We start from the raw sequence: 24,233 nt of genomic DNA, 5'->3' as shown, positions 1-24,233 counted from the left end.
AGCAGACTGGATGATCAATGGCCCCCTTCCTTTCAGCTCTTGCACCAACTCCACTTCAATCCACCTGCATTTTTAAAGAGTTTTTCAAAGTTTAGCGCTGCAAGCACAAAACAGGGTATTTACAGAAACAAAAAACATCCTGACATTCGGGGAGACCACACAAATATTGTCCTTTTAATCAAAAGGTTTGTCAGTGGAGCCACTTAAGTGGAATTATTCATTCATGTTGGAACTTGTAATACCTTTTTAATCTACTATAAATACTGGAGCGACTCCACTTCTTGGAATTTGTCTGGTTCCATCGTCTAACCTTGTCATTACACGGTAAAAATGGGAGGTGCATACCTCATTGCCCATGGAAGGTGTGGATTGGGACAAGATGATTCACTTGTAGTGACAGCATCAGAGTTCTCTGTAAATCCAGATGAGCGTGCGAAACAACAGCCAAATGTTTTTTTCCTGTATGTGGTGTGACAACACAATGAGAAGTGCCAGTGTAGAAAATGGTGGGGATCTCTCTGATTCCTCACTGTACTGTTCTCATGGTGAGACTTCTGAGAAAATCCCAAATTAGACTCTCGTGTCCTTGGCCTTTGACATCTATCAGTAGAGGAGCTGATTGAAGAGCAGGAAGTATAGATCCCACATTGACGTCTTTGTTTCAAATGGTTTGTTCTTTATAAATATATGATGTGAAGAATGGTTCCTTTGAGGAGATTTGCTATTTAGGAATGAGGACTGTGACGCTGATAATATGAAAGTGGATCAGGTAAGGTGGTGGTGCATTCCCCATACAGGAAATTAGTGTTGAGCGTTTCACATGCTAGAGTTCCTGGTCACTTTTGGGGTTAGGAAGAGCGAACACCTTGTGTTTCCTCATTTCTTCTGGTCTCTGTTCAAGAGGGAAGTCTCGTCATCTTGTGAAATGTTTCATACTGTACATGTCAGCTGAGTGGCAAGGTCAACCAGATGGTCAGGCCAGCTTCTCAATTGCTGTGGTGGAGGACACATTTGATTGCTTTATTGTGGATTGTGTTGTGTTTCCCCTGAAGGGAAAGTGGGAGTAGTTACTTATTGATCTTAATGTGTAAGAGTACGAGATACCCAGCATTTCCTCGATGCTCTATTAAAGTGAAAACTGTACTGAAAGCCTTGAATAGTTTTATATTTATATTATTTAATCCGTCATCATATCTGTCTCGGCTGAGCAGATGTTGGGCTTGGGCTGTGTAAGTACATAAATATGGTGTAGGAGGATAGAGGGAGCACTAAAGAGAGAGAGGTCCTTAGTGACATGTAGGAGGTTGTAGAAAAAGAGGGTAAAGACAATATGTGGATGGATTAGATTTAAGGTCATGGCACTCACAGAGCACTTATTCCCATCCCCAGCAATAATAATTTTTCAAGCCACTTTTTTTTGGCTCAGTTCAGCAAATTAAAAATAACAATAATAACACACTATGTTTCAAGTACGTTTAACAGCTTATGCAGTTTGGAAAAAAAATATTCAAAGAAATACATTAAAAACATGATACCACTTAAAATTATCATTTAATTGGATCTTATTGAGTCATTGTTGTTACAAAATTCTCTTCTGCAGTGATTCTTAGTCAGATTATTCTCCTTATCCTGCTAATAACAGAACCCTGCAGTCCATGAAGCCATTGGCTGATCCTAAATCAGGAAATATAAGAGCTTAGAATCCAGACTAGTTAGGACAGCAGCAGGAAACTGTACAGACTGCGCTTATTGGTCCAGGTGTACATTATGCACAGGATATATTGTAAAGAATGGGCCTCTCTTAGGATAGCAAAACAATGCGCAAAAAAACAACTGAAGCTGGGTTTTATTTTATGTAAGGAAGTCTGCTAACTGCACATAAGAAGATCAATAACTGTTCCAGCTATGCATGAAATGTTTGCACAAATAATGACAACTATTTAAAACAACCCAAATGTAGCTTTCCAGATAATTTGTTCAGTTTTGTAACAGAATGACATCTTGTCTGAATTGCAGTTGTATAACGCATCTCAAAAATACGAATATGAAAGACTCGATTCCATGAGTGATATCTCAACACAATCTGCCAAAACATAACTGTGTTTTGGATTGATCCAATGACTTTAACAAATTACCTCATAAATAGTGAGGAAGCCAGTTATTTCTGAAGTACTTAAAGCTTTTTTAGCTTTGGTGGAAATTGGATTCAGCCGACAGTAACAGAGAAGATTAGGAAGGAAAATACAGCATGTGACAGAGTCAGAGTCAGAGTGTATGTTTCATTCTTTTTATTCTACCTCAACACTTTAACATCTTATCTTTTTTTCAAGTGCCAGCGTAATCTGTAGCTGTATTTTACTCTAACATTCAACATCATCTTACCTTAGAAGGAATAAGTTGATTGTAAATGACTGCCAAAGCCAAATATACAGTAATATTCAAAGGTCTACCAGAAACACCTGATATGAGCACCTGATAAACCTGATAGATTAAAAAAAAAACACTTTGATGGCCTTTATTTTAATGAAGACAGTCTTAGGAACAATCTGTCAGTCTATAAAAAATGTTGTTTATGATAGTTTCTATAAGCATTGATTGCATTTTATAATTTTTATTATTTATTATTATAGGACAGCAAAGGGGACACATTGTCAAGTATTGTTCTGCAGAAGTTAAAATTACACTTTTCATCAGTTGTACTTTGTGCTGCGAATTTATCGACTATATCTTCAAAATGTCAACATTATTCAAGTATCAAAGCTGTTTGCAAAAAGAATCACGAGAACCACAATGTGGAAAGATGACATTGCAGTATTGAAAACAAGTTTGAGAAACAATACATGAAAAGCCTAAGAATATAGCTAGCAATGATATAATATAGTTAATGGATGTTTATGAAGGTGTGGGAGGGAGAGGAGGATGTAGAGAGAGGGAGGAAGGGATAGGACAAGGACAGGAAAAGGTGTGGAGAGGAAGGTGAGACAGATATGAGGATATTTCTATACTAACTAAATTCTGTTTCTTTCCCCATAGATAGGCATGAACCATGCAGTATCTCACCATCGCATGACTTTTGCACGCCTTTGTAGCAGAAATGGTTTCCTCTGCAAGCGAGAAACCCTGAGTGTGAATAGCAGTTTGCTGGTGCAGAAGCAGAGTGACTGTTCCCACTAGAATAATGACTGCAGATCAGCTGGGTGCTGAACACATAATTGATTTAGGCAGTGAAGATGAAACATTGTGTTCAAATGGTTCCTCAGGGCTTTATCTCTAATCAGTCTCTTTGACCTCATTGATGTTTCTCTGAACCTTTTGACAAACTACCCCAAAAGATGCCATGAAAGAAGAAAGATGATCACAGGAGGAGTGATAAGGAGACCAGAGACTCTGTCAATGTGGTTTCAGAGTTTCCTGTGTTATTGGTTCAAAAAAAAAAAAAAAGTCATCCACAAACAAAAACACAACCTAGCAAAGCTCATTATTTCAACTCAGTTTGTAAAATATAGCCGAACTAATTTTGTTGATACATAATAATGTATGAATAAAAGCTTTGTTAATAGATGTTTAGATGCTGGTAATGTAAACTTTTGGCATGCTGCTCTTCTCTGGGTGTTTTCAGTTGTGGTTAACATGTTGTGCAAATGTATAAGTATGTGTAATGATCAAGCAGATTGTTGCCAGTGTCAAAAGGAACAGAACATTTTGTTCAGAGACATTTGGCTTTTACCAAAAGTGGTTCATGCTGTGGTTTGCACGGCGATGTGTTTAGGAAGGAAACAAAGACTAAGGTAAGGACTAGGTCATAATGGCTGTGAGAAAAGGCTTCGTAATGATAATATTGTGATCTAAGTTAGATTAATTAGTAAGAAGGGGGGCAACGTTGCTTCCTGTAGCAAATTAAGAGTTCATGTTATTATGTTGTCACATATTGATTCTATTATTACTGTAAACCATTTTTAACACAGTTTCTCAGTAAGATGTAGTTCAGCATACTTCTCTGTAGATCTTGGGGAATAAAGCTATCATTAGGGTTTTAACTGCTTAAAATGCAGAAATTTAAACAAAAGTGATTTGCAACCAAAAACAAATGCCAATATCCCTATCCAGCAGCTTCCAAAGAGTGAAATGGAAAAAGAGCCGAGAAAGCCCACCCTGAATAAATTAAAGGTTAAGAAACTAATGTTTCCCTGAGGGCACAGGGTGCAGTCAAGCTGTCAGAGCACTGCAGACATGCAATATACACTGAAAACCAAACCTAGCCCTCTGATTGGCTACTGTTATGCTGTGATGTCATAAGGCTTGAGTATAAAAAAGGGTGACCGGCTCAGCTGCTTCAAAAGGGCAAGTGTGGTTGAGGGCTGACTTAGAGTGTCTATACATGAGCGTGTGCTGGAAATAGAGCAACATGGAGTGTGTGTGTGCTTGCATGTAAAACAAAACAAGACGTTCAAAACTCTGCGAAAGGAGAAGAGAAACTAAAAAAAGTTGCTGACTAAACACATATAATGGTCTTTTGTGCTGTGGATGTGAAAGTGTCGGGATTATTTAATCACTGGATTATACAGCAGAAGTCAGAGCCAGGAGGTAGGACATTTCACTGCAATCTTAAATGTACTTTTGTTTCTTGAATGCAAATCTTTCCAAAAATCCACTTTAAAACATCCAATTGTGATGAGACAAGGGCCAATTTACAGAAGTGTCTAAGTGACTGCTTCATGCATTTTATAGTTATTAATGGCTTAAAGTTAATTGTACATTGATGGTATGTAATAAATTTGGAACAAGGCAATTTCATATTCTAAAATGTTTGTAACTTACTTTGACAATGTAAAAAGAAAAAACAAAACTAGTGGTCTCACATATTTTTTTTAATAATAGGATAAGAGTGGATTTTGCAAATTCTTCTGCTGCACGTGTGCTACTTACAATTTTTGAAAAGCACAATTCTCAGCTGATCCTATTTTCTCTATTCTCAGTGCTCACCGTGTGACCACACCTTGTCATTAGATATTTAATAAGTGTCACACTTTTGTCAGATTCATTAAATCCAAACTAGATTTCCTCTTTACATTGATGTTATTTTATCAGTACAGCTACATGTTTAATGACTCAGTTGACATGTGAGTATTTCTATATATATATATATATATATATATATATATATATATATATATATATATATATGTACTGAATAATGATAATAAATTGGTCTTACATAGTGCTTTTCTAGACACTCAAAGTCTTTAACAAGGAAAAATGACCAAAAACACTAAACAAGTAGGACAGTGCAACAAAGTAGATAGATAGTGATAAGACATCTGTCTTTCCTCACTGTCCACTATAATCCGTTTATTCCACAAAGCATTACAGAAACATGGGTGTTCTGTGAGTGTCCTTTTTCTGCTTTTAAGTTTGTGTGGATTGGAGTGTGTTTTTGTGCTCAGTGTAATGACCACTAAGCTTTCTCAGTCTGAACGCTGTTTTTTTTTTTCTGTCTCACTAAATCTCTTTTGTTTTATTATTGGCTTCAGAGAGCTGGTCAGGTTTCTTTGTATTCACTGTGTAACTGTTTAACCAGAGGGAACAGAGCCTCTTTCGCAGGCTTGACTACAACTTAGATTATTGATCTGATCATTGGGGGCAGTGAACAGGCACAATGTACCATTACAGGGTTGTCACAGTGAAATATTGTGGTGTGAGCTTTGGGCTGCATAAAAAAAAAGCAGAAAGTACAAAGAGCGTGACACCAACGTAAATAAAACCTGACACAATGTCTGCGGGTCAAGCCTTGTATTGCTGTATTATGACCTGTCAAGAGCAGAATGGGCTTTTCTTAATGTGTTTGTTACAAATTAAACACCTTTACAAGCATCAGTAATAAAATATTGATTTTTGTAATGACTTTGAGATTTAATTACCGGCAGATCCATCATTCAACCAACACTTTGGCATTTCTACGGTATGTTATAATGATAATGTGTTGAAGTGAGATTTTAAATGTTCACTCAGACTGCAAATAGGACTGACCTTGACCATTTAATTTGACTGTTCTGTAATGTAATGCCAGTGTAACGTTATTTGATTCCAATGGTCATTAAACAATATCAACTCATCCAAATATCTGTAACTATTCCCTTACTGATTTCTTATTCCCTGACTAGGGTTAAACTAGGTGAACACATGTGAATCAATGCCTGCTTTTACAGCTGGTATTTACTGTGTGTGTGTTGTTTTAAGATTGTGTTGGACTAAAACCAACTTACATATCAATTTAAGTGTGTGCACACAGAAGATCCAGTTAACCAAATTACCAGACAGAGTCAAAAGTGGATTTTACAAATTGAGCTGTACAAGCTGTTCTCTTTGAACGAACCAAACAAACAAACAAGAATACTGAACGCTCACTTCAACCTTTGGCATACTGGTATGTTATTTCTCAGACCTAAACCTTTGCTAACAACAGAGTACGGTCACCGATTGCCAAAGTAGTCAGACTATTAAACAGGTGAATAACCAGATCTCTGATGACGAATTTTGCTATGCTGTGAAAGAGCCTTCTGCTTTGCCAGTAATTGTGAAAATATAAAAAGTTTACATTGTGAGCCGATCAATCCATGTTACTGTTATTTCCAACTTATCCAACAAGGTGCAATCATTTGATGCTACTGTTTCTGCTAGTACTCTTCGACCAACACCATACCACATTTGTTGTTGTTGCTCGAACAACATTTCTAAACTTCAAACAACGACCAAGCATTCAGCTCTCCCAGCTTTGGCACAAGCTTTCACTGAGTGATTAGATAAGAGCCATGAAGCCAATTGTAAACTCTGTACCAACAGCATGAACATAACAACCGTTATTAAGTCTAGCCAAGGACATATTTGCACAATATGCCTTCACTCACTCTATTGGCTGACATTACTCCCCTTGAATGTAAAATCTATGCGGTGAACAAAGCTAATATTATATGTGTTAACAAAGTGGGTGAAAAAAAAGACATACAGAAAGCTGGACCTGATGGAGTCATGATTACACAAACAGATATATATCATTAGGCCCTAAGCTGATTTCCTAAGATCTAGCCCTTGGGAGAATCAGACTATTTTTATAGCCTTCAGCAGTTTTTACACTAAATGTAAAAGCTAAATCGTCATTGGATTACAGCTGATCGGTTTTAGGAACAGCTGACGCACTCTGCCTGTTTTACTCTCCAAATGAAAGTATCGCCCTGAGACCAATTGGATGACACTACGCAAAAATAATTCTGACATCAAAAGTCTCAATTTATTATCCACATGTAATTCGATCATATTCAACACGTTAAGAGTTTTTAATAGAAAAATATGTCCTGTTTGATTAGCCTAATCCTTTAAGCTATTGCCGGGCTGTGCAAATGCATTAAAATTGTTTATTTTTCTTTGATTTCTGACTGTAGATCATGAACTGTAACGAATCACAGGAAAACAACTCCACCCATCGGCCAGAAAGATCGTTGGAGTACAGCGATGCAGAGCTGGTGCTATTGGGTGTTGCAATGTCTACATTGGTTCTAGCTATAGTTTTTGGTGAGTTACAAAATTGATTATCATCTCAATTAGGTAATAATTTCTACATTATTTAATGAATAAGATTAAAAAAAATGATGAAGGCAGCATAATGTCTCCTAAAGTCTCCTTTATTAAAATATATTTTCTCCTGACCAGGTAATGTTCTGGTGATCACAGCCCTCATAAGGTTTCAGCGGCTCCAGACAGTCACCAACCTCTTCATCGCATCCCTGGCTGTTGCTGACCTCATCATGGGTTTGGTTGTGGTTCCCTTTGGCTCCAGCTACATCCTGCTTGGAGCATGGCAGTTTGGAAACTTCATGTGTGAGTTCTGGACAGCTACTGACGTTCTGTGTGTGACGGCCAGCATTGGAACCCTGTGTGTGATCGCTCTGGACCGCTACCTGGCAATCACCTCGCCACTACGTTACCCAACCATGCTCACCAGGTATGACCATGACATTCTGGTCCAGCTATTAGGGCATACTGCTCCCACACCAAATACTCTCAAACTTTCCAGCATGTTCTACATCAAGACTCTCTGCCAACCTAATGAATCAGAAGTTCTCAGTCTACTGTGAAGTGCAAACTTGTTGTATCATCACTTTATTGGGCCAGAGGTACAACAACATATTAACCAGTGATTGGTTTTGTAGCAATTTGTTAATGACCGGTTTGGGAAGAAGCCTTTTTTAATTAAACATACAACTTTGAATGAAACCCGTGGTTGTTTACTTTGCCAAATAAACAGAGGTTTTGACTGTTCCTGTTGCTATAGTTGCTCATTTGATACAGGCCAACACAACAGCATACCATTTATTTAAAATTATAAACTGACAGTTTCACCAGAGCTACTTCAAATTTCCAGTTATCAGAAATTAATTTACCCTGCAGCTAATCAGAATTAATCTGAGCAGACTGCTGTATAATATGTTCTAAATTGTTGTTTTAAGTAGCTTTTTGTAGCACTTAATGGCAGTTGTGTTCAGTGTTTCTCACTTATCTGTGTTTTTGTTCATCTGTTTCCTACCTTCTGTTGTTTCAGGGGTCGGGCCTTCGGGGTGGTGCTCGGGGTTTGGCTCGTGGCCTCCCTCATCTCCTTCCTTCCTATCCATCTGAAGCTGTGGGTGTCAAATGATGAGAAAGCTTGTCAATGTTTAAATGACGTGTACTGCTGTGATTTCAACACAAATTTAGAGTATGCAGTGTCTTCCTCCATCGTGTCGTTTTACCTACCACTGGTGGTAATGATCTTTCTGTACAGCCGAGTCTTCCAGGAGGCTCAGAAACAGCTGGAGAAGATTAGAGGGAGGGAGAGGCACTTAAATAACTTGCAATACACTGCACAGCTGAAATATGTTGACGATAAGACGACAATGAATAAACTAAGGGCAGGAGTGGAGGAGGGAGAGGATGCTGGGGAGGACAGTCTTACCATGGAGAAAACAGAAGGTACGGACACTGGTAAAGGAAAGGTGGAAGGAAAACACTCTGCCACAAAGCGACTTAAGTTCTGTCTTAAGGAGCACAAGGCTGTCAAAACTTTGGGGATCATTATGGGAACCTTTACGCTGTGTTGGCTACCTTTCTTTATACTCAATATACTCGTGGCCTTCCTCAAGCTGGATGGCATGCGACTTCTCTTTAGACTCCTCAACTGGCTTGGATACTCCAACTCAGCCTTCAACCCACTCATCTACTGCAGCAGCCCGGACTTCAGGCACGCCTTTCAGGAGATACTCTGTCTGAGGGGAAAAGGGGGGAGGGCATGGAGGTGGTGCAGGGAGAGAGACTATTACTCCAGGCCCCCTGATAGAACGAACAGGAAGGCAGCACTGAATGGTGTTGGATGGGAGGATGTTAAGCAGGGACCAGTGTGGAAAGGGTGTTCGGAGAACTCCATTTCAGACAGCAAGAAGCTCACTGTGACTCCTCTGTCTACGAGCTGTGAGCAGGTTTTGGAAGTAGCTCCTGGTTCCCTGACAAACTGGCAAGCAAACAATTCTGCAAATGAGAGCTGTCAGGAAAACCTGGCTTCGAATGCTTGACCAGTGTTAGACTTTAGATTGTGTGTGTAATGCCAAGAAGTAAACAGAAAATACATGATGGTCCAAATGTCTGCTTTTTGTCATAAATGATCCAACTTTCAGGTTGTTTTTTAGGCTGTAGCATCTGTAGCTAATCCTCCCTTTCCTTTCGTTTTTTTCCTGTCCTGGTTAGTCCTGATCCTTTTTCAATTACAGTGAAAATCACAAATGCAGCAACACAAAAAAAATCCATGTTTAAAGCTATTTGTTTTAAAACAAGGCCTTACTGATGAAACATTTAATTGCAGATGGCATTAAATTGCAATACTAATTTACCAGTGCAACGTAAACATGTTTTAAAAGACTGTCTGAAAATCAATCATGATCAAACAAAAAAAGACAAGGTGACATTTTAGTCCAACTGAAATCATACGAAGTCAGATTCCTCGAGATCAAACCAATTGAACTCGATAATAAAATAAGATCTGCTACACTTTATTGTCTCCAAACAGTCTCCAGTTACAAGAAAATGAAAACATATTCAAATAGAGATTATACATAACACAATGCCACATAAACAGAAATCACCTTCCTACAGTAGTGACATATTGCATGGCCCCTTGGTACATTATTCATTATTGTTATTCTGAAAATCAATGGACACAAATGAATGTTTATGGTGGTTCAGCCTGATGTGAGGGACCTTGTATCTTCTACCAGAGGGTAAAAGCTATAACTCAGCGTGAAGAATGTGGATTGGGTCAGACACTCCTTTCTGTGCCTGTCTTACGTCAGACTGCTCATGGAGTGTTTGGTGAGATGGATGAGTTTCACAGCAGTCTGCACCAAACAAGTTATCTGCGATTTCAGCTGAACAGGCAGGTGACCATAACAGCTGTCCTGTATCTGATCCTGCTTTTAAAGACATCAGTGTAAAACAGTAACATGGATGCATTCACAGACTCCATAGAGTCTGAGTAATTACGTTGGTCATAGATTTTCTCATGTATTCACCTCTCTGTGACCCAAACTAGCCTAGATGTTCTGCACATGCTCCACAGTTCCCATTCCAGGCTTTGTTGTGCAAGATGGAAGCATAAATGCGTTGAAGAAAGTTGAGAGGATTACAAGATGAAGGTATCAACATGGCGAGTGCTAGGGCAAGAACCTCACAATTTTGGACAGAAAAAAAGACACAGTTTGTGTTGTGTCAGCTGAAGGAGTTACACATGTAAAAGTTTGTGGATGGAAGGAAAACTAGTTGCTATTTGATGACCAGTTTGTTGATTGTTTTGTGATGTGAAAGGCCAATCGGAAGAAGGTCAAATAATTACAAGCGAAAAGCCTGCTGTATAAACCTACAAACTACCATCAATAACTCGATTGTTCTCTGGTGCTTATGGGCTTGGAAAAGATAATAGTCCAATAAAATGACCTAATGAAGCTACAACTATAGCTTCTCTTAACTGACTCTTGAAGTTAATGGATGAAAATAAGTTGATTAATTAGTTATGATTAACTGTTTAAGGATAATCTGTTACTGAAATGAAGGGATGGAAACTTTGAAAGAGAAGGCATGTTTGCACTTTTAGTTATTGCTTCTCCAAGTTTTTAGAAGACCTTTTAGGTTGATGTCTGAAATAATGTGTGTGGTATACACAAGATAAATGGATTTTCTGAATCAGCACAAAATCAGAGGCTCAGAGGCTTCAGTCAATGCTGAAAAATGACTGAAGCCTCTGAGGTCCAAAACACACTGTACCATATGAAATTTATCAGACCAAGCTGTGTTATTATTTTCTATATAAACCATCAGGACAGATTGAACGAGCAGGATCATCGCACCACGTATTTAATGTTATGTGAACGTGTCTGCCAGCAACAAATGTGTACGCCAGAACACACAGCCATGTATGAAAGGGATTGATCATTTTGTTTCCCTGTTACTGATAGTCTTACTTGGAACTAAAGGGTCTCATTTCAGGCTCTTTTTTATAATAACCGCGCCATAAAAACAGAAAGACTGTTTTGAATTCCACTCTGATAAACCTCATCGTTCGTCCAAAACATTTACTGCTTTATATTTGTGCATCAGATAAAGACAATACTCGTGACTACTTTTTCTTCTCTCTTTCCCCAAAAAATATGAAATAGAAAAAAAGGGTCTGCATAAAAACAAGAGAGGCATACCCTATCAGACAGAGCTGTGGAGATTAATTTCCTGGAAAGGGATATGTTTCAATAACCCGGTCTGTCACACATCGAGAGATATCAGCTATTCTTAGGCAAATGGTTAATTTACGTATCGTTGTGTGTTTCTTTTAACAATGACTGATGTGTTTAATTAGCCCAAGTACAGTAATCTAAAATCCATTTACATTGAATTGCTCTGTGTATCTGATTGTATGTTGTGCTGTGATTATTTGCTTTGTGTTCAATGTATAGCTTGTAAAGTGCCACGTCACATTTGTAACTTATTTAAATGTATTTATCGAGGTGGGGTAATGCTGTATACTTTTACTGTATATTTTATTTTAAATTTCGATAATTTGTTCTGATTTACAAGAGAACAAGTGCTCCAGGCTGTTTTATTGTACATTTTTTATTATGTTATACATGTTGGAGCTTGAAAGAACGCAGCACTGAAAAGCCATCAAATATCTTGATCTGAATTTTGTTTGAAAGCTTCACAGCAGACTAAGTATTTCTACTTTCTACCTCCATTTGCCACATGAACGTCATCTCAGCTGTGTAAATATTTATTTTAACATGATGTGACATATTTTAGTAAAAGGACAATGTGTGAAGTTTAATTGTCTTTTGAACTGTTGTCTGTGTTTGTGCGTGTGTGTGTGTGTGTGCATGTGTGTGTGTGTTTGCGCGCTTGTGTGTACATGCATGCATGCATGCATGTTTGTCACAGTTTGTGTGTTTGTGAAAGAAAGACACAAGTTTGTTTTTCTAAGGTTATAATCAGCTTCTATCATGTGAGCTTTTGTGACATTGGACTAAATGGAAAAAATAGTCTGCCAATTCAGTGCTGAATGTTCTGCTGCAATTCATTTTGGAAACAGTGATTTGTCAAGGTGCCAGTCAGGCAGAATGACCTGACAGAGAGAACTGTGTGCTGTTGACCAAGAGGAGCAATGATGATGAAAAAAAAATCTTAACAGAGAAGCAGTGAGTAATTAAATGCATCAAAGGGCTCTTTGAGAGCAGGATGAGTGCAGGATATTTGACTCTTCTCTTTAATTTTCGGAGCCAAACTCATCAGACAGAGGCTTTTTGTGCTAATTCAATCATGCATGCTATTCTTAAAAAACATCCCTGCCTGTTAGTGTTAAAGGTGAAGTGTAAACGTGTGTGTGTGTGTGTGGGTGTGTGTGTGTGTAGGTGTGTGTGTGTGTGTGTGTGTGTGTGTGTGTGTGTGTGTGTGTGTGTAGGTGTGTGTGTGTGTAGGTGTGTGTGTGAGTGTGTGTGTGTGAGGCATGACGCACAGTGACAGGTGCAGGCTATCACAGTAGCTACATAATCAGCTGCTGCAGAGGAAATACAACCAGCTACACTGCCTTAATACACACAGCTTTTGAGTGGGATGTGAAAACATAGGGTGTTTGTTATGTGGTTCTGTGTGTGTGTGTGCATGTGTGTGTATGTGTGTGTGTGCATGTGTGTGTGTATTTGTGTGTGTGTGTGTGTGTGTGTGTGTGTGTGTGTGTGTGTGTGTGTGTGTATTTGTGAATGTGATCTGTTTTTATGGAACAAGTTTCAAGTAAAGTTCATATCCTTATTAAAGTAAAATGTACTTTAAACTGTGTCTATGTCAGCTGTATTTGTTTATGTGTTAAATCCACAGCTATCTTTTATTTTCACCTGTGATTCACCTGTTCAGTTAGTGTTTGCAAGTAGTCTATATTGTGTCAATTTTTGACTCAGCACCAAGAAGTTTTAATGACTATTTGTAGACATTCATCATACATTTATATCAACACCAATACATACTCACTTAATTTGCCATACAAATGTCAGATTTTTCCCCCTCTAAAATCATTGTATTCATTAGTACAGGATAATTAACTATAAACTCTTTTCTTCTAAAACAGTTAATCCATGCTTGTAAGTAAGTAAGTAACATTTATTTATAAAGCACCTTTCACAGATAAAGATCACAAAGTGCTTTATAACAATAAAAGCAGAAAGATCATTTTTTAAAAAACCCTCTGATGATGATCACTTAGTCCCATTAAGCTTGGTAGTGTTTTGCTATCAACTATTAAACTTATTGTAAGAAGATTGCCTCAAAGTCAGGAAGTGGCCAGCAAACTTCTGGGTGTGTTTTTATCTTATCCTGTTGCGAGGTGTTAACTGGCAATGTAGAACAGATGGACAGGTACATCCTGTGTGATCACAGACATTCAAAGACTAAAGCATTTGCAGACACACTCCTGTTGACAGTTTAATCCATACAGATCGCATGCAGACATTCTGGGCTGTGACTTCAAAACTTTCTAGTAGGTATGCCCTCTAAATAAACACACACACACACACAGACACACACGCACACACAATATGCATTATATTCATGTATTGTATATCCATGCACAGAGACACAATGTTTGGAATGTGTGTTTGTCCGGGTTACAGAGAGAGATGTGCCATGTGTATATTATGATCTCAGACAGTTTATAGATGGTGAGCTTGGGTTGCTGCATGAACTTTTTCTGACCCAACAGCTCCTGCCAAATAGCAAGAAAGACGGTGAGAACAGACAGATGCTGTTATTGTGTTTACCTGTCTGTTAGGCTCAAGCTCATATGGCTCTTCAAAAATGGTTTTGCAAAGAAAAAGTTGCACCAAGGGCAGCGAAATACTGAAGTCCTTGTTCTATGTCACTCTACACAGTTGCAATACATGCACGACTACGTACGTGCACATTTTTCTTCAGCTTCACTGTCAGTTTTACATTTTTCAGCCACAAAGTGAAGTTACAGAAGATGGGGCTAAGAGAAAGTCATGAAGACAGCTCGTATGGGTATATGCATATTTCTACGCCAGCTTTTCTCCTTTTGAAGGATTTATGAATAATTGTTTATATTCACCTCTGCAGCATACGCATGACCAGGGCGACTGCTCCTCTACAGTGGACTTCTGTTAGCACAGGGACATTACCTAATGTTTGCCTGTCCCTGGGTGTGCGGGTGGAGGTATCTGAGAGTCAGTCGACGAGACAGTACCTCCTGAACTGAGGTAATAAAGTGAATCGAGAGTGAAGGAAAAGTCAATAAAATGCAAGCGCAGATACACACAAAGACAAACACTCACAAAGCATCAAACAAAGATGAATAAAGAACTTCAAACTCTGCTCAGAGAAAAGGCGTTGTTTCGCTTTACGAGACACATTTAGTGGTAAAGCTATTTGACAGTTATGTAGCATGCGTTAAATATATAATACTTTTAATCACATGTCTTTTTTTCAAGAACAAATTAGCCTTTCCCATCCTGATTTAAGCATCGGCATATGACATCAGGTATATCAAAAAGGACAAAGGACAAAAAAAGGACACTTTCAAGGACATAATGTAGCACATGATGACACACATAATAATCCCTCACTTGTTACAGCTGCATGCTGCTGCAAGGCTCATGACGGTAAGTGACGGTTTGTTAAATGGTACACACAGGGAAAATATTTGTTATTTCTGGACTTGAAGTCATGAAGTGTTGTTTTGCTTCTGAAAAAAAAAGATAGGCAAAAGCAGCAATACTATCTCATCACAACATGACTCACATTCACAGTGGTCAGTTCTCGACCTATAAATAAGGCCTGTCTGACGTGCTCATTCGTCATTCCCAAATGTACTGGCCATGTGAATGACTGTAAATGAGACCCTTGATCTGGTTTGGAATCACAACTTTGATAACTGAATCAGGTCTTTTCTATGGAAATGGGGTTTCAATTCTAGTAAAAGATGATAGCACATTAATAACAACCATAATTCAAAAAAATACTAACGATGAAGTTCAGATATTTTCGGCAGTTCTGCCTCTGTCACATCTCTAACTTTTTTTAAACAGTGTCTGCCAATGAAAACTCCATAGAAATAAAACACATAAAGAATGTAACAAATGATCTCTGGTAATGGGATGAAATTGTCACCTTAATGAAAAGAAAAAGGTGCAAGATGAACATTAAAAATGTGTTTGGCACAAACAAGTCTAGAATTATGAAATGAAATCCATGGGATGTGAGCAGGTAGGAACACATCCAAATGCAACAAATAAGCAAGGATCAACAAACAGGAAAACAAAAAGGGCAGAGCCATTAATAACACAATAATATTCAAACTCAAAGCAGGGGTAGATACAACCAATGTGAGAAACAGGAGAGCTGTGTCTTAAATCCCCTACTCGTGTACTGTCTATGGGACCGAACACACAAATATGCAGAAGCGTTGCCAGCAAAACTATTGTTTTTCTATTGTACAGCGTACTTGCCAGGTACTCTTCTCTGCTCCCTTTTTCCCCACTTATTTCATTTAGTCATCCCTATGAGCAAGCAGCCAAACGCCACAGGCGCCCTCAATGTCTCCCCCCTAGCCTGAAGAGATGCAATGCATTTGTGGGAGGTGAGTATGAGTGAACTGAGGATATACAGTCTTTGATGAATGCATTTGCAGAACCTGCAGATCCTTCGCACTGTTTGGATGTCATGATGAAATCCAGAGGAGTCTTTCACAAACTCCAATGTCAAACATCAAACATCTGCAGATGGTCCTTAGGGCCCTGTTGGTATTCTGGGAGGTGAAAGTCAAACATGCGTCAACTCAGGGTGTTAAACCTCCTCCAAACTTTGTATACTGTAGAAAAACTTGACAGATCCATGTCACTGAGGCATGAAGAAGCTCACAAGCAGGTTTACCAGCTAATAAACCTTATGACCACTTTTGATCTGAGGTGCTTTATATTTATATCATTTAAAAACTTGGGAGAGACTTTCGTGTTCAAACAATACATATAATCCCCTAAGTGTGAGCAGAGCCTTTAATAGATTTGTAACTCACCCACTGAAACTTGCGGTGCTGCCAACATTGAAACATATGGTATGACAGCAGACTGTGCAGCCTTGGAAACTGTCTGCATTTGTGTCTCTCAGTCCATTCATATACTCTATATGTGTTTCTTTGTGTGTCCAAACATTTTCTGTGTTTAAATATTCATTTCCATGTTGAGCTTGTTTGTTTAACACACTTTTTGCTGCTGTTGCACGCACCGTGTGTGTGTGTGTGTGTGTGTGTGTGTGTGTGTGTGAGTGCGTGTGTGTGTGTGTGTGTGTGTGTGTGTGTGTGTGTGTGTGTGTGTGTGTGTGTGTGTGTGTGTGTGTGTGTGTGTGTGTGTGTGTGTGTGCGTGCGTGTGTGTGTATGTGCATGTGCATGTGTCTTTGGTATGTTTCCAGGGAAGCACAGGACATTAAATACTCCTGATTGGCCTGCTGTCAGCCTGCATCCTTTTGGCAAGGACTGTTGGCCTTGTGCGTTAACCATCCAACAGAGATCTAACCTTCAACCAAATCATGAACTTCATTGAGAGTGTAACTTTAACTATATTCTGTCTTTAATTTTTTTGCACAGCTGTGATAAATACTTGAGTCTGATTGGCCAAATGACACAGAAATGTTCCTGTATTACTTGATAGAAAACTGTTGTTAAAAAGTATAAAGTGTTACCAAGAATGCATATAAAATTTATCAGAGCCATGTCTGAGTTCAACCAGCAAGCCTACTGCAGGGAACAGGTTTTTTATGGACCATCCATTCCAAGACAGGTTGTGTGGGCAAGAAGGAGATCACAGTCAGTAGTTCCCTGATGTCATTGTCATAATTTCTATCTACATGTGTAACCCAGTGAGAGAAAAACTGTATGATCACTCTACAATATGGGGAATTGTATAATATTCTTGTGAAACAAACACTTGGAGATCCCTTTGCCAACCTTAGAAATCCAATCACTGCACATTAAAAACATCAGGTTTCATTACATCAGACCTGATTAGATCAAATTAGATTAGGATTAGATCATCACTTAGACACCATCTTATCCAGGCAGGCAGTGCGCCAAACTGACACAGACAAGACAGGCTCAGACACTTAAATTCACGCTGGCTGTCTGAGGCTGTTGTAACTCTTGTTGCCTTTTTGTGTTCCTTTATTATCCTAATATGACAGGACGCATCAGGACAAAGCTCCAATACTCAAATATATTGTGACTTTGTTATTTAGGTTTATTTCAGGAACGTGTCTCAGGATCACTTTGTTAACATCTATGTGTATTATGAAGCTAATCTTGTTTTGAGGGAAAATATGAACCAGGGATATGAATAGAAAGTTTTATTAGTTGGGATTTAAAAGGACAAGATTTACACCTGCACAGACAAGATACTTAGATGCCATGTAGTAAAAAAGCTCAATTCTCCGGTGGAGACTGCTGATTTATTTCATTATGATTGTATTGCCCTTTAAGCTCTGCCAAAGCCTGTTGGATTTTTCCACGGCCAGACTGCAACACTTGTACATACAGACACTTGGGGAGACAGAGAACAAACAAGTAAGCATGAATGCTGTGATGTTGTACTCAAGGAAGGTAAATGCAAGGTGACAACTCACTTTTCATGAAAGACTTTTTTTATACACATGGAAATAACTGCTGTCAACATGTTACAGATCTGTTTTTATTGTACACTATTCAAAAATGAACTTCAAATCCTATCAAATATCCTGCACTTTCATTTGAAATATATGCAGAAAAAACCTCGAGATACACATTAAAACATATCAGGTTCAATTAGCTATGTCACCTTGAAAAATGTCGGAACTGTCAGTGGACAGAATAATGAAAATGACAATGAAAAGATATTTGTTCTGATCATTTGGCTTTTTGTTTCAAAAGTATTTTAAACTTAAAAAAGAAGAATCTGATTTGGAATAAACTATTTGTACATTGTGTCATAATAAACCAGATGTGTTTCTTTTATTTTATTTATTGACACTTGGAATATTGGGTACACTTTAATAGTTAGTCAAGCAGAACCAGCCTGGAGCACTCAGGAAGTCTTAAAATTAACAATACTGTTATTTATACCAATGTCAATTTTCTAAGATCTGTTTACTTATTCCATGAAATTCCTCCTTTAAACAGAAGCTTTGTTGTGTCATGGAAACTTTGCATGAATAGTGAAGGAATTCAAGTGATTTGTATCTTGTATTGCCTGGAACTAATTTTGGTTTTAGCATATTGCTAATATAAATATCAAAACACACAATTAAATACAGATATATAATTGTTCCTTTTAATGAGGGTAACCAGCAAATTCAGGCTTTTTTTTGTTTTCTTTAACTTATATTAGCTTAGCTGATTTGGTTACATTTCGACCTATAACTGATTCTTTATTACCTAATTTCTCAAATAAAAGATATCTTTTTTTTAACTAGATAGTTTGGTTCAGGGGTCAGGGCAGGTTTAGTGTGTAAATGTTTTGTTTGGAAATGCAGACAACAAATCTCTGTGTCACTGAGCATTACACAGAGGGCTGTGTATGACCTTTGCTTTTTCAACACACACAAGACAAGAGAGAGCAAGACACTGTCTGGAATGATAAGATATACCAATGCTTGAGTACGGCTGCAGTCATGACCAAAATTAGTCAGAGGAGGTCATCTCTACCATCTCTAAACTATTTCTCTTTCTCTCTCTCACACACACACCATCTCATTGAAGTTATAGTGGAGATTGTCTTTACCATGGTTGTGTTGTTGTATTAATACCAAGGTTCTCCCAACTGGGCTTTTGTTTTTTACTTGTCATGGCTGCAATCCTTGTTGATATTAGTTCTGACAATACGTACAGAAGGTGTCCCATAAAGTATTAATCTATTATATCACATTTCATATACAATATATAAACCCTTCCTCGGGTGCAGCAACCTTAGCTCCAAGTGGATTCAAGTTTACATTCCACACAAAGAAACATTTATTAAACGTCACAAAATGATATACATTCATCTCCAGTAAATACTGAGCAACTGTGTGAGTTCATGTAGAAACTTTGTTGTAGCAAAGGTACTGCATGTTTTATCTATCCATCTTATCTTGGATTCTTCAGTTTGTCCTTACAGATTTGTTACAGTTGGGTTGCAATCTAACAGGATGTGTCAGTGAATAACTTACAATCTCCATAAATAGTCCGTCCATAGATTCATCAACTGATGCAGGTTTGGTCTTCCTTTTGGGCTGATTTCACGGCCATGTTGTTCATTTTATCAGGATAAGAATGATCCAGATTTGGAAATTAACCATTTTCATATCTGCCATTTTTCCTCTCACCTCTGTCTGGGTTTTCCAAGAAAAGCAAAATAGGATCAATGTTATCTAGATACAGACTTTTAAAGATGAATAACACATTCATTGATGTTTAAATTCCTATGTCTACCTTATTCACTAGTTTGTCACTTTTAGCAATTAAGCTATTTAAGAGGTAAATACTGAAAAAAACAAAAATATTGAAAAAATATACATCAGAATCATTGTAAAAGTGCTGTATGTTTAACTATATGTCCCAGGTCTGAAAATAATTATCCACATTCTAATCAACAGTTTTGAACAACCTAAACTTGATAGTTCACATCTCCATCAGAAATGGGGGGGGGGGGTTAAGCAAATCAATGACTCCACTTGAAACCCCATCTTCAACACAGATGGGGCAGCATCTTCAAATGGATGGACAATTAGAACCACTGCATCAGAGACACAATAGGACAGATGTGAGGCTGTAGACATTGCGCCAGAGAGAGGCAGTTAGAAATAAATCAATGATAAGCCTATTAACCGCTGTGTCAGCTGTTCTGTGTGTGACAGATGAAAGAGATATAAGAAGAATGGCTGTTAAGGAAGATGGAAAGGAGAAGACAGAGAGGCTGGAGAGAGAAACAGAAAAGAGACTAGAGAGAAAATGCCAATAAATAAAGTCAACAAGTCAAATAAAGGCTGCTATGCATGTTTCTCTCCTTTCTTGTAATGTTTTAAGAACTGAAAAGGGAAGTGTCCTTCGGAGAAAATGGACGGCTGAGGATGAGTACCACAGATGCTGCAGTGAAAAACCAGTGCGCAACTTGTATTTTTTTTGTTGTAGTATGTGGTTACCAATATTTAAAAAGAAAACTGCACACACACACACAGGGGTGATTAGGTTCTTTTGTGACCCTAAGCAAAGGTTATTCTGGGGCCTCTTGCAACGGCACTCACCAGGGCAATAAGAGTGAATGTTGTCAGATGGGGCCCCCTGAGGGAGGTTTTCTACTGTCATGGTAAAATGTGTACATTCTGGGTTGCTGCTTTGATCCAAAGTTTGTCAGCCCTCTAAGGCCCCCCCCTACTGTTCTGGGGCCCTAAGCTGTTGCCGGCCTGGCCTGTTGACAAGCAGCACCCCTGCGCGCACACACACACACACACGCAAACACATAAACAGTCTTTGCAGGGTATCTCAGACTGCAGTTTAAGCTCTCATGCCCCATCTACTGACTGAATGATGTACAAGCAGGCGACCTAACTTTGCATTAATGTTTGTGTTGATATTAATAAAAAATAAAGTTCAAACTTGTATAAGATGAATCACAAAAATACACATTTTTAATAATAATAAAAAGTTCATATCCTTCTTCATATCAATGAAAAACTGGCCATGCAATCTGATGTTGTTTGACTTATGCACGCACGCACACACACACACACACACACACGCACGCACGCACGCACACGAAATATCTGTGACAAAATATCAGCACCTTCCTGGTATAACACAAATGTCTTTTCCTATCATAACATTTTAAGATACTGTGCATGATCTGTTCTGCCATTCAAACTATACAAGTATTGGAGAATATCACACAAAAATGTCCTTTAAATTAAAAGATGACTTCTGATGAAGGTTAAAATCTGTCACTAGAGGTCACTAAAGTTCTCGAAAAAAAAAACGACAGACTTTCATTGTCTGTTTAGTTCAAAACGTATTCTTCCCGTGTTATATTATAGCCCACAGCTCATTGTGGCGCCTAGCAACGATGGAGCAAAAAAAGTCATTTCTGCTTGAGCCATTTCATCATGTTGTGTATTTTCTTTTTTTGTCCTGTCTGTCAGTTTTTAATTTTAAAGAGTGAATTTTAAATCACACTGGTTTTAAGGAGTCTGTGAAATTTCTCATTTATCCCTTTTTAAGTATTTCCTTGGACCCTTGAATAACATCCATATTCCAATCCTCAGACACAAAGCAATCGAAAACCTCCTGATATTAAAGAGGATGCTTAATTTTTTTTACATTTTTGTCATGCTGACAGGATTCTGAGGAATTTCCAGCTGTGACCTTGATCACAAAATACGCACCAACATATCAAGTGTTTTATCAGACTCCTTACATGTCATTACGTCATTGGGACAATCAGAAATGTGTTTTGAAGCTAGCTCTCTCCTCCATAAACATGTCTGCTTGGACTTCCCAGCAATGACAAATACTTGTAATTCCAGACAGCTTTGTTGTAAAACTATCCCCTATCCCGCTGCGCCTAGTGTGTTTGTGTATGTCTGTGTGTGTCTACATGAACACACAAGTGGCTGTGTTTGAGTATGTGTGTGTCAGAGCCAGTGTGTCATATTACAATCAAGTCTCTTTAGGACAGTCCTAAAGATAGTGACCAGGCAGGAGCGTGTTCATGTGGTGTAATGTTGCAACACTCAGCTGCAGAAAGAGAGCAATACACCTGCTCTGACAGGGAGAATGTTGTTGTTGGATTTACAAGGATGTTTCATAGATAACATCAGAATAATGCAAATAATGTTTGTGCTCATTCAGAACCAAATGGAGGTAAGCGTTTTCCCTCTGTGGGTGTAAAAAGTTAAACTATTGATAGTAACATTTTAAGTGAAAAAAAACCCAAAAACAAAACCAAAAAAAAACTGAGATTAATTTGCACAATAGGTACAATTCTCTTTTTTGGTGTTTGAAGGGCTGTTTTTTTTTAATCTGTGACTTTTTCTGGACTTTTCTAATGGTCAACTTCACTGCTGGAGAAGAGGAGGCAATACACTCAACAATTATGGAGTGCATGAAAATAAAAAGGACACTATGATATCCTTCGAATGTTAATGTAGTTTTAGAGCCAGTCCAAGATGCCCAGAAACCTTTTGTAGTTTGGTGATCCAGTGTGTGATTTTACATTTTGTTATTGTGGGTTTCAGACATCAGGCATAAAGCATCATCACACTGCTGTCAAGTCAACTAATCAACAGTGCAACCCTAAACACACAATGTTCTGCCCTGCAGGCTCTGCCATTTTACAGTGATCCCTTCTCAACCCTGTTACTATTGGTCCTACCATTACATCTCTGTGATATTTAGTTATATTTAAGGTAGCGTAGACCAAGCTATAACAATATGCATTTCAATATTTAATGTGGATTCATACAGGACGTATGTTGAGGTGAGGGGTGTATAGCCTAAATATGTCTTTTAAGGCTGGTCTGGGAGGTTGAACAGAAGATCAGGCAGAGGGAGATTCAGAGTGAGGGTTCTGTCAAGTGTGTTATTCTACCCGAACTGATAGCGGTCCAAGCCGTAAAGTAAGAGAGAAACATGGACGATGCAAAAACCAAGTTGAATAAGAAGACATGAGGAGGAAGGGGGAATGGCTGAGAGTGGAAGAAGGGGGTGGGAGGGTCAGGGATTGGAGCTAAAACAGAATTTAAAGGGGGGTAAAAATGGTAAGAACAGGCTTGTCAAGTGAGTGAAGTTTAGGCCTGGTCCTGCTCCCTAACCAAAGTTAAAGGGAACATAATATAAAACCGTTTTTTCACCATTTGTTCTAAATGAAACATCTATGCTGTTCTTTGGTCCAAATATAACATGAATCAAGCACCTGAGGAGGTTTCTGACCCTGTAGAAACAAGCTCTCTCAGAACGCTCTGTTTTGGTGTGTATGTCTCTTTAAATGCAATGAGACCCCCCCTGAGTTTTCCCAGTAGACGTCACTCCTCTGTAGGATATTTTAAACAGAGCATTTTTCTTAATTACTCAACCTTCTATTGACAATATAAAACAGGTTATAGAGACCGAGACCTATTGCCAAAGCTCTTCAATATTATACAACTTCTTAATAGAATAGTGTAGGTGTACTTTTCACTCTGTGCTGTGAACTCTGATACATGCAACTACTTTTGTGTGTGCAAATCTATCTGTTGAAAGCATAGCACGCAGAATAGAATAGATATTGGATTTTAATAAGGGGCGCAAACAAAAGCAGCAGGAGGGCTACTCTGACATTCAGGATGTGTGGATGTGACTCCTTAGGGGCAGCAATAACAACACGCGTCAAAAGTCAATCATTTACTGCCCCAAAGATAGCAGAGCTCTCATCCTTTGTTCCTCCTTCCCCCTTTTTCCTCACTCCTCTCTATAGGTCACCTTGTAACGATGTCTTTCTTCCTCTTCTTCGTCTTCTTCCCAAGAGACGAAAGAGGGATGATGCCCGCTGAGCCTTGCCGATGCTGAGTAGAGGAGGAGAGGGAGGGAGGGAAGGAAGGAAGGAGGAAAGGAAAGATTGGAGGATGCGAAAGGGAA

At 38.5% G+C, this 24,233-nt stretch overlaps 1 protein-coding gene across 2 annotated transcripts; it reads left to right on the top strand.

Moving 5' to 3' along the window:
* The first annotated feature begins 4,351 nt into the window (after positions 1 to 4,351).
* Positions 4,352 to 12,388, top strand: adrb2b (adrenoceptor beta 2, surface b). 2 transcript variants are annotated; one of them, XM_079356061.1, is made up of 4 exons: positions 4,352 to 4,584; positions 7,461 to 7,566; positions 7,705 to 7,996; positions 8,594 to 12,388. In XM_079356061.1, the coding sequence occupies exons 2-4, from the start codon at positions 7,536 to 7,538 to the stop codon at positions 9,594 to 9,596; spliced, it is 1,326 nt and encodes a 441-aa protein (XP_079212187.1). In that variant the 5' UTR covers positions 4,352 to 4,584; positions 7,461 to 7,535; the 3' UTR covers positions 9,597 to 12,388. The 2 variants fall into 2 exon arrangements, with proteins under 2 accessions (XP_079212187.1, XP_079212186.1); XM_079356060.1 differs by having other exon boundaries at positions 7,437 to 7,566.
* The last annotated feature ends 11,845 nt before the right edge of the window (positions 12,389 to 24,233 follow it).

Source organism: Symphodus melops (assembly GCF_947650265.1).
Source record: "Symphodus melops genome assembly, chromosome: 11".
NCBI classification, from domain to species: domain Eukaryota; kingdom Metazoa; phylum Chordata; class Actinopteri; order Labriformes; family Labridae; genus Symphodus; species Symphodus melops.
The sequence above is the reverse complement of the archived record's forward strand: the minus strand, read 5'-3'. Positions and strand labels throughout refer to the sequence as shown.

Bases quoted from the DNA above. Each gene is read 5' to 3' on its own strand.
- adrb2b (XM_079356060.1), top strand. From the start codon at position 7,440: ATGAACTGTAACGAATCACAGGAAAACAACTCCACCCATCGGCCAGAA. The intron at 7,567-7,704 runs GTGAGTTACAAA...TCTCCTGACCAG, and splicing joins GGTTCTAGCTATAGTTTTTG to GTAATGTTCTGGTGATCACA. The intron at 7,997-8,593 runs GTATGACCATGA...CTGTTGTTTCAG, and splicing joins TACCCAACCATGCTCACCAG to GGGTCGGGCCTTCGGGGTGG.